At 48.5% G+C, this 11,618-nt stretch overlaps 1 protein-coding gene across 5 annotated transcripts in view; it reads left to right on the top strand.

The window, feature by feature from the left end:
- The window catches only part of LOC143286821 (SH3 domain-containing YSC84-like protein 1), a 197,010-nt gene that overhangs the window by 128,321 nt on the left and 57,071 nt on the right, over positions 1-11,618 (top strand). For all 5 annotated transcript variants that reach the window (XR_013055859.1, XR_013055858.1, XR_013055860.1 and 2 more), the window contains exon 7: positions 6,155-6,292. Coding sequence is in view for 2 of the 5 variants with exons in the window: in XM_076594628.1 (XP_076450743.1) it covers positions 6,155-6,292 (138 nt within the window). In the remaining 3 variants the exon portion in view is untranslated. The remainder of the gene's footprint in view (positions 1-6,154; positions 6,293-11,618) is intronic.

The raw sequence follows: 11,618 nt of genomic DNA, 5'->3' as shown, positions 1-11,618 counted from the left end.
TCTGTATTAAAAAAATTATCTCCTCCCGAAACCTGGAGGGGGTCAGGCTGGTGTTCTCCTGACCCACTCCCGGGAGGGTCACTACCTTGTCGTGGTCGGGAGGCTTAGTGGCCAGTGATCGAGCGAGCTATGTCGGCGGGGGCATCAGTGCTTCTTGGGGTTTGGTGCTCTGGTCCCAGGTCTTAATTGACAGCCTACATAGCCATCGTAGCTGTTAGGGCTGAATAAGTGGTGGTTTTGTACTGATGCCCCTGATAGGGCTTCCCATGCCGAACAGGTCGTGAGTGAGGCCCAAACTAAACGTGACCCACTGTCCCTTTCGCTATTCTTTGTTCTTCTTTTTACCGCCTCTTTTCTGTCCTCAGCTCCCCATCAAGCCTTCTTTTCCACATTCTTTTTTTTCTCTGCGGCCTTCTTTAGGCCCGCCGTGTTTGCCGTGCGGCGCGACCTGTGATGGAGGGGAATGAGATCCTGGGGATTGAGAGAGCACGCTGCTCTCAACACATCCCTTTGGCTCGGACCTCTCCTAAGACAGGCGGCACACATTGGCCCGTGTGTGTCAATCGGCTACCCCTTCGTGGGGCTGGGTCAAGACTGGCAGTTTAGTGGCTGACGAAGGTAACCCCCGTAGTGCTCGGCTCTCTGTCCCCGGGAGCTGGGCATGATCGGGGGGGAGCACGTTGGAGCTGGGCTGCTGGTTGTATATCCCTCCCGAAACCTGGAAGGGGTCAAGCTGGTGTTCCCTTGACCCTGGCCCCTAAGTTGGACCCCATGGTGGGTGGGTAAGGGAGGGATGAATTCACATTTTTCTTTCAACATGAATCCTAAACAAATACACCCCCCCAAACTCGGAAAAAGACGACGACAGGGAACGGACGACTCAGACTCTGAGTCGGAGGTCGTCGAGACCTCTGGTTTTTGGCCATCATGGCTAGTGATGGAGGGCGCTGATGACGACAAGCCCTTGTCAGCTCTCAGCCCCTTCGCTGTCCAGAAGGGCTTTCAGTGCCTGGCAGGATCGCTCAGATCCATCAAGAGGCTGAGGAGCGGAGCGTTTTTAGTACAGACAGAATCCAAAAGACAGACACAGCTCCTTCTGAAGGCGACCACTTTCGTGGATAGGGCAGTGAAGATTTCCCCTCACAAAGGTCTCAACTGCTCTAAGGGAGTCATCAGATGCCCGGAGTTGAAAGGTGTGTCTGAGGCCGAGATCAAGAGCGAACTGTCCTCTCAGGGAGTGACCGATGTGTACAGGGTGACGGTGAGGAAGGGGTCGGACAGAGTCCCGACCAACACTTTCTTCCTCACCTTCTGCTGCCCGGATGTCCCCAAGGACATTCGGGTCGGATACCTGCTAGTTAATGTCAGCCTGTACGTACCGTCCCCTCTGAGATGCTTTAAGTGTCAGAAATTCGGACACGTGAGAGACAGATGTAAGGAGGAAGAGGCGTGTGGCACCTGTTCGAAGGCGGCGCACCAGGGCGATTGCGTCAGTGCAGCCCTGTGTGCGAACTGCGGAGGTGGCCACCCGTCCTCATCGAAGGACTGCCCCGCCTGGAAGAAAGAAAAACAAATTCAGAAAGTCAAGACAGAACAGAAAATTTCCTTCTTTGAGGCAAGGAAACAGGTGGAGGCCGCGTCGCCTAGGACGTCGTATGCCTCTGTCGTCAGATCCGGGACGGTGGACGTCGCAGTCCAGACGACGTCCACAGGAACGCAGACGGACGACTTAACCGCCTCGTCGGAACCGTCGGCCTTGGGTGGAGGCGCTGTGTCCACCCCTTCCCATCCTGCGCGGCAGTCCTCAGGGGCTGCTGGGCGGGAGAGAAAAGCCTCGGGCGGAGGCACGTTGTCCGCCTCCCGCCCCACCCCACCCCCCGGGCCCCCTCGCCCCGCCTCTCGTCTGCCTGGCCCTCGGGCTGGCGGAAGTGGCCGGAAGCCCCCCGCACCTCCAAAACTCAAGGAGGGGAGGGCTGCGGCCACGGCGGGATCGGGAGGGGCCGAGGTGGTGGATATTCCGACCCGGTCTGAACCCGAAAAATTTATGTCAAAGAACAAATATTCCATCCTGGCGGACCTTGAGCCACCGCAAGTGGAGGAGCAGGGGGTAGCGATGGAATAGGCTGCTGCTTTATTTATTTATTTATTTTTTTTTAAAAAACCTTTTTAATGGCAGTGATCCACTGGAATATCCGGGGATTCTATGCCAACTTCCAGGAACTCCAGCTGCTTTGTCGTGCTTTGAAACCTTCAGTGCTGGCACTGCAGGAGACTCTGCAAAGAGATGGCAAGGTTTTATCTCTCTCTGGTTTCAACTCCGTTTTTAAACCCGCTCAACCGAAGCAAGAGGGGTTGACGGGAGGTGTCGCTCTTTTTATTCGAAAGTCCCTTTTATACAGTACAGTTCTTTTAAGCACCCCTTTACAGGCGGTGGCAGTCAGAGTCACGCTCGAGAAAACCATCACTGTCTGCTCTCTCTACCTTCCCCCTTCCGTCCGTGTTCTGAGGCAGGACCTCATGAACCTGGTCGACCAGCTCCCACGTCCGTTTTTACTGTTGGGCGACTTCAACGGACACTCCCCGCTCTGGGGAAGTGAGATGACATCGGCCCGAGGTCTTCTCTTAGAAAACCTTCTCTCTGACATGGACTTGTGCTGTCTTAACGACAAGTCTCCCACTTACCTGCATCTGTCCTCTGGAAAGCTCTCGTGTTTAGATCTGTCGGTCTGCGATCCATCGTTGGTCCTGGACTACGAGTGGAAAGTGCACGACGATCTGCACGGGAGTGACCACTTTCCTGTCGTCCTCCGCCCCACAGATGGAGAAGGTGACTCTCTGCCTGACCGCCTGTACTACGACAAAGCAGACTGGAGTTTTTTTACCACCAAGATAAGAGCGGAGCTGCAGGAAGAAACAGTATTGAAAAGCAAGGACCCTGCTGACGCTCTGACTCGGATCGTTTTAGATTGCGCCAAAGCAGCAGTCCCATCGTCTACCTCCAAGCCTCAGGTCCCTAGAACGCCCTGGTTCAACGCGGAATGTCGGGAGGCCCGCAAGTCTCGGAAGAGAGCGCAGCGACGCGTCTTTCGGAGACCGGAGTCCGATAGCGTTCGAACCCATCAACAGCTGAGGGCGAAAGCCAGGTATGTTTTTAAAAAGAGCCAGAGGAAGTCTTGGAGAGATTTCTGCTCTTCCTTAACCTCCAACACACCCAAGAAGAAAGTGTGGAGGGTTTTAAAAAGAATTAAGGGCAAAAACGCATGCCCGACCTTCCACCATCTTAAACTTTCAGACGCTCTGGTCACAGAGAAGAAAGCAGTTGCCAATTTGCTTGCCTCCACAATAGAACAGAACTCGAGATCTGCTAACAAATCTGCTCGCTTTCTTAAAACCAAAAACCTGTCAGAAAAAACACCATGTAACTTCTTTTCCGACAACACAGAGAATTACAACCTTCCTTTCACAATGAACGAACTTAAATCTGCCCTTCAGACCTGTACGGATTCCTGTCCAGGAATGGACGAAGTCCATTATAAACTCCTAAAGCACCTTCCCCAAACCTGTCTGGACACCCTGCTTAAAGTTTATAACCACATCTGGGTCACAGGCTTCTTTCCACCCTCCTGGCGGAAAGCCCTCATAATCCCGCTGCCGAAACCGGGAAAAGACCCCTCGAACCCCTCCAACTACCGCCCAATTGCACTGACCAGCTGCGTCTGCAAACTGATGGAGAAGATGGTCAACGGTAGACTGATGTGGAAACTAGAGACCGACGGCCTTCTGGCGAAGGAACAGTGCGGTTTCCGCAAGCATCGCTCTACCGTTGACCATCTGGTTCGTCTGGAAACCACGATAAGAAATGCTTTCGTCAACAAACAACATGTGGTGGCCATATTTTTTGACCTGGAGAAAGCTTACGATACCACGTGGAAATTTGGTATTCTTTCCGACTTGCACAAGCTCGGCTTCCGAGGACACCTGCCTCAGTTTATCCACAATTTTTTACAAGTCAGACAATTCCAGGTGAGAGTCGGCACCACCCTGTCCGACATTCACGAGCAGGAGCTGGGTGTCCCGCAGGGGAGCATCCTGTCGCCTGCTCTGTTCAGCATCAAAATTAATGACATCGTTCAATCCGTTCAGAAAGGATCGGACAGCTCGCTGTTCGTGGATGATTTTGCTTTATATGCAACCGGCAGCACGTACGCCAGCATCCAGCGACGGCTTCAGCTCTGCGTCAACAAAATCCAGTGTTGGGCAGAGGAGAATGGCTTCACATTTTCGTCCTCCAAAACTGAATGCATCCACTTTCATAATTTTCGCCAATTCTATCAGGACCCTGAAATCCGTCTGGGAACATCCACCATCCCGGCGGTCAAGGAAGCCAGATTTCTAGGGGTCGTCTTCGATCAGAAGCTGAATTTTCTCAGCCACATTAAACAGCTGAAAATATCTTGCCTAAAAGCCCTGAACATCATCCGAGTTGTGGCACACACGAACTGGGGTGCTGATAAGAGGACTCTCTTGCACCTCTACAGAGCCCTGGTCCGGTCCAAACTGGATTATGGAAGTGTTGTATACGGCTCGGCCAGACCGTCCTACCTGAAACTGTTGGACCCTGTACACCACCAAGGGCTCCGTCTCAGCTTGGGTGCTTTCCGCACCACCCCTGTGCACAGCCTGTATGCAGAGGCGGGGGAACCGCCTCTTTCCAACCGCAGACTGAAGCTGACCCTGAACTATTATTTGAAATTGTTTTCGGAACCTACAAACCCTGCTTACGATGCTGTATTCAACAACCCTTTCGATAAGAAATTTACAGACAACCCAAACTGCATACCTCCTCTCGGACTCCGCATTCAGCCGCACTTGGAAAATGCCGATCTGGATGTCGGTGGCATCTCAGATTTCTCTAAGTTCCCTGACAGCCCCCCGTGGACCTTTACAACACCTGAGGTCCGATTTGATCTGGCCTCGTACCGTAAGGACACCACCAGTTCTCTGGCCTACAGAACCTACTTTTCGGAACTGTGCCACAAATTCCCCACCTTTCAAGGCATCTTCACTGACGGTTCCAAGTCAGAGGACGGAGTCGCCGCATCTGCGTTCTGTCCCGCCTTTCCTGACCGGCCCTCAACAGAACACATCCTGTCTGACAGCTCGGTATACACCGCGGAACTGACTGCACTGGTCCTGGGGTTAAAAATGGTTCTCTCTTCCAAACAGAAGAGATTCATGATCTTTTCCGACTCCTTATCAGCCCTGGAGGCGATCGCCTGCAGGAATATCACTCATCCCAAACTGCTGGAATTTTATGAAACTTTTACTCTCGCAACGAAGAAAGGATACGAGGTTGTGTTGGCCTGGGTTCCCGGACATGTTGGCATTCGTGGTAACGAAAGGGCGGACCTGCTGGCCAGGAACGCTGTAAAGAAAGAATTGTCCAGATCCTTGGTACCCTATACAGACATGAAGCGGAAGATCAATTCTTACGTTAAAGATCTTTGGCAAGAGAAATGGAACACCCAGATAGACAACAAGCTCTTCCAGATCCGTCCGGACCTGGGGGAGACCCTCCCTTCGGGGGTGAAGAACAGAAAGGAGGAATCTGTGCTGTGCAGACTGCGTACGGGGCACACTTTTTTTACTCATTCTTACTTGTTGAAGGGGGAGGAGGCCCCTCGATGCGTTCCCTGTGACGAGCCTCTCACCGTGAAACACGTGCTCCTTGACTGTTGGGATCTGCATGACGTTAGACGCAGACATTACACGGCGGTTTCTTTGAAGACTTTGTTTCGTGATGTCCCTCCGTGGGCGCTGATGGACTTCTTAAAAGAAGTGAACCTTTTTAACCAGATTTGAAGGTTTTAAACTATGGAAGTTTTTTTTTAAACTTTGGAGTGGAAAGTTTGAAGTGGTGACTCGTTTTAATTGGTTGTTTTTTTTAGCCTTGTAGTAGTAATTGACGCGGCGATAGCCTTGAGATGGCCTTAGTGGTCGGCGAGGCTCTAAGCACCATAATTTCATTTCATTTCAAAAAAATTATCTGCATGTCTGTTCAGACATTTTTGATAATACACTTCAAAAAAAGAAAAAAGAAAAAAAAGAAGTAATTCCGTTTGTGTATTTGTTGTCCAATACATACATGTGACAGGAGACAGCATGGATAGAGCAGCCTTCTCTACCCTGACCTCCAGTAAGGTGGTCACACCTGTGGACCAAACATCCTGCACTGCCCTGGCCTTGTTCCACTACCAGGCTCAGCTTAGCTGCGACCTTTCTTTCTTTGCAGGTAAGAATATCAGTTGTTGGCTGCAACATCTCTGTCTCAGTGGCTAAGAATATCAGGTGTTAGCTGTACATAACGGTTGTTTCTGCAGACTGTGCTATAAATAGTTCACCAAGCTCATTCACCTTCCACACATGCACGGCACCCAGCCTCTTGTGTTTGATGCAAACAATTCCTTTGATCATAAGGCAGCTGGTGTGTGTTTTGCTTTTTTTAAAACCAAAATCAACACCTTTGCACCTATCCATGATTGCAATATTGCAAGTTCATCATATTTAATCTACAGAGAATTAAGGCACTTAAATAAATCACATGACAATGAAGTCAACATGCCGCACATGCCGCAGAGTGGCACTTCCAACCTCTGCAGGACATGTTCAGTCCTTAATTCCAAGACACTCTGAAGACAAGTAATTCTTGTTCACCTCATCAAAATATTAACACATCCAGGCAATGAATGCATTATAGTATAATCACCAGAACTATGCAATATACAGCACAAATTGGTAAAATAGTAACACATCAACTTTATGAATAAGCTGCCAACTACCTGCAGACAGTGAGAATGATGCACTTGTACATAAATGCATAGAACACACATACAAACGTGTATGTATATATGATAGTCAGTCTTGTTCGACTAAAGACCATCAGAACAGCAGAGGAGGTAACTACTGTCTTGACTATCTGGGTGAGGATTTGATTACAGTGGAGAGTGTCTGGCCCAGGTTAATCCCCACTCTCTCGGCCAGGAGGGTTTTTAGGACAGTTGATGTTGGGATGGACCCAAAGGCTAACTAGCCTCCAAGGCTGCAGCACTAAGAGCCAGTGCAATTTTGCCTCCTAGTTGGAGAGTCATAGTCCTGCACAAAAGACTAAGCTGTAAATGACTTCCCATTGCAGTGGAGAAACCATTGATTATACAGCTCTCACTTTGCTGTTGGCCCATCTGTAAACTTATGTCAATCTGTGATATAAGCTCATACATACTGGCCAAACACACACACACACACACACACACACACACACACACACACACACACACACACACACACACACAGTGACTGACTGACTGACTGACTGTCTGACTGACTGACTGAAACCATATATTGTCCGATTAAACTTTGGCTGTACAACACTTGCACGCTCACACACACACACAAACGCATACGCATGCATGTGCACACACACATGCATGCATGCATGCACACACACACATGCACACACATGCATGTGCACACACACACATGCACACACATGCATGTGCACACACACACATGCACATACATACGCATGCATGCATGCACACACACACACACACACATTATTTTTCTCTTTTTTTGTCCTCCACCTTGTGTGGTTTGTGAGTAAAGTTGGTGATAGTTTAGTTGAAATTAAAAACAAGAGAGGCAAAGCCTTCACAACTCACTTGTGACATGTGCTTTATCCAGAAAATGATAACAATGTTTTATTCAAAAAAGGCCATGGCCCCATTTGAAGGGGGTACACATGAATAGGAAACATGCTAGAAAATGATGCACACAAAAATATTGTACCCGGTGCATGTAATTCATGAATATTGTATATATATATATATATATATATATATATATCTTTGAACATTATCGTTTTATCAGCTCAGAATGGTTCTTCTCTGAAATGACTTATACAGAAACACTCCGAAGTTCTTGATAAGAGATTCATTTTTGCAAGACATTAACAATGTTAGTCTGAAAAAGGTTGGTCTGCTATAATACTTTGACGGGATGAATCTTTTTCTAAGATCATCCAATGCCAGACAGCAAAAAACAAAATGAACTTCATCCTCTCTGTCGGATCTGCACATCGGACATGTGTACTTTAAATTTTTCTTGTACCTTTGACTATGCACAGCTATATCAGAAACACCAGTTCTAAACTTAGCATACATCTCATAGATTTATTCATATTCATTACAATATAGTGTTTTGTTAAATTATTCATTTTTAGTAGTCTGTACAAAGAAAATCTATCACCATTTTCAATATGACTATTCCAGTCTTGCCACCTAAAATTTATTAAATATTGTGTAAAACAAACTAAGAAACTTTCAGCACATTCAACACCTTGATTTAACCAAACAAATGAAAAGCGATAACTACATAGACACTTGAATATTTGTTGCCCCAGTGATTTTCTGTCTACTATCTAAATTATACCATATCATATTAGCTTATGCAGGGAGTCTATGTTCATATATTTGGACAAGTTTTAACCAATAGTTGGTACATTTAATATATGAATTAAGATATATCGGGAATCTTCATATTCACCATAAACCAGATCGTTAGGAGTTCGTCAATTAACACATAAGAATTGTTGCATGGCAAACAAATGTAGCTTTTCTATTTCACTTCCTGTTTCTAAAGCCCAAATCTCAGCCCCGTATTGCACTATAGGCTGGACCTGTGCATAAAACAACTTAAAGAATAATTCTGCTGAGCTATGTTCAAACTTAATATATTAACAACTGCTCGTTTTCCTCTACTCACAAGATCTTGACATGCAACATTAAAGCTGAGTTTTATTGAAAAAATAAATACCTAGATACTTATATAGATTTACTACAGACATTTCAGATCTACCATAAAACCACTGACAGCCTTCTGGCAAAAGAACAGTGCAGTTTCCGCAAGCATTGGTCTACTGTTGACCATTTGGTTTGTCTGGAAACCACAGTGAGGAATGCTTTCGTCAACAAACAGCATGTGGTGGCCATATTTTTTATATAGAGAAAGCCTATGATACCACCTGGAAATTTGGAATCCTTTCAGATCTGCACAAGCTCAGCTTCTGAGGACACCTGCCCCAGTTTATCCACAATTTCTTGCAAGACAGACAATTCCAGGTGAGGGTTGGCACCACCCTGTCCGACATTCACGAGCAGGAGCTGGGTGTTCCGCAAGGGAGCATTCTGTCGCCGGCTCTCTTCAGCATCAAGATAAACGACATTATCCATTCGGTTCAGAAGGAATTGGACAGCTCGCTGTTTGTGGACAATTTCACCCTGTACACAACTGGCAACACATATGCCAGCATCCAGCAACGGCTCCAGCTCTGTGTGGACAAAATTCAGTGTTGGGCAGATGAGAATGGTTTCACCTTTTCATCCACTAAAACTCAGTGTATTTATTTTCACAACTTTTGTCAGTTCTATCTGGACCCTGAAATCCGTCCTGGAAAATCCACCATCCCGGCGGTCAAGGAAGCCAAATTTCTGGGGGTTGTTTTCAGTCAGAAGCTGAACTTCTTCAGCCACATCAAAGAGCTGAAAACATCCTGCCAAAAAGCTCTGAACACCATCCGAGTCATAGCACACACGGACTGGGGCGCTGATAAGAGAACTATCTTGCACCTCTACAGAGCCCTGGTCCGGTCCAAACTGGATTACGGGTCTGTAGTATATGGCTCGGCCAGACCATCTTACCTGAAACTGCTGGACCCGATACACCACCAAGGGCTCCGTCTTAGCTTAGGTGCATTCCGCACCACCCCTGTGCACAGCCTGTATGCAGAGATGGGGGAATTGCCTCCCTCCAACTGCAGATTGAAGCTGACGCTGAACTACTACTTGAAACTGTTTCCGAACCCTAAAACCCTGCTTACAATAGTGTCTTTAACAACCCCTTCAAGAAGAAATTTAAAGACAACCCAAACTGCATCCCTCCTCTTGGACTCCGCATTCAGCCACGCATAGAAAATGCCGATCTGGATGTCAGCGGCATCTGAGATTTCTCCAAGTTTCCCGACAGCCCTCCGTGGACATTTAAAACACCTGAGGTCCGATTCGATCTGGCCTCGTACCGTAAAGACTCCACCAGTTCACTGGCCTACAGAACTTACTTTTCAGAACTATGCCACAAATTCCCCACTTTCCAAAAAATCTTCACTGATGGTTCCAAGTTGGAGGATAGAGTCGCTGCATCTGCATTCTGTCCCGCCTTTCCTGACCAGCCCTCAATGGAACACATCGTATCTGACAGCTCAGTCCTCCCGAAACCTGGAGGGGCTCAAGCTGGTGTTCTCTTGACCCCCTCCCGGGGGGTCACTACCTTGTCGTGGTCGGGAGGCTTAGTGGCCAGTGATCGAGCGACCTATGTCGGCGGGGGCAACAGTGCTTCTGGGGGTTTCCTGCTCTAGTCCCAGGTCTTATTTGACAGCCTACATAGCCATCGTAGCTGTTCAGGCTGAATAAGTGGTGGTTTTCGTACTGATGCCCCTGATAGGGCTTCCCATGCCGAACAGGTCGTGAGTGAGGCCCAAACTAAACGTGACCCACTGTCCCTTTCGCTATTCTCTATTCTTCTTTTTACTGCCCCTTTTCTGTCCTCAGCTCCCCATCGAGCCTTCTTTTCCACATTCTTTTTTTCTCTGCGGCCTTCTTCAGGCCCGCCGTGTTTGCCGTGCGGCGCGACCTGTGATGGAGGGAAATGAGATCCTGGGGATTGAGAGAGCACGCTGCTCTCAACACATCCCTTTGGCTCGGACCTCTCCTAAGACAGGCGGCACACATTGGCCCGTGTGTGTCAATCGGCTACCACTTCGTGGGGCTGGGTCAAGACTGGCAGTTTGGAGGCTAGCGAGGATAACCCCCGTAGTGCTCAGTTCTCTGTCCCCGGGAGCTGGGCATGATCAGGGGGGAACATGTTGGAGCTAAGCTGTTAGTCGTATATCCCTCCCGAAACCTGGAAAGGGTCATGCTGGTGTTCCCTTGACCTTGGCCCCTAAGTTGGACCCCATGGTGGGTGGGTAAGGGAGGGATGAATATACAATTAATAAACCATGAATTCCAAACAAACACCCCCCCTAAACTTGGCAAAAGAAGGAGACCAGGAACAGACGATTCGGACTCGGATTCGGAGGTCGGTGAGACCTCTGGATTTTGGCCGTCATGGCTTGTGGTGGAGGGCGCTGATGACGACAAGCCCTTGTCGGCTCTCAGCCCCTTCGCTATCCAGAAAGGCTTCCAATGTCTAGCGGGATCACTGAAATCTATCAAGAGGCTGATGAGCGGAGCATTTTTGGTGGAGACAGAGTCTAAAAGGCAGACACAGCTTCTGCTCAAGGCGACCACTTTTGTGGATAGGGCGGTGAGGGTTTCCCCTCACAAAGGTCTGAACTGTTTAAAGGGGGTCATCAGATGCCCGGAGTTGAGAGGAGTGTCTGAAGCAGAGATCAAGAGCGAGCTGTCCTCTCAGGGAGTGACCGACGTTTACAGGGTGACAGTAAAGAAGGGGTTGGACAGAGTCCCGACCAACACAATTTTTCTCACCTTCTGCTGCTCGAATAT

This window comes from Babylonia areolata, chromosome 10, assembly GCF_041734735.1.
Source record: "Babylonia areolata isolate BAREFJ2019XMU chromosome 10, ASM4173473v1, whole genome shotgun sequence".
Classification (NCBI taxonomy): domain Eukaryota; kingdom Metazoa; phylum Mollusca; class Gastropoda; order Neogastropoda; family Buccinidae; genus Babylonia; species Babylonia areolata.
The sequence above is the reverse complement of the archived record's forward strand: the minus strand, read 5'-3'. Positions and strand labels throughout refer to the sequence as shown.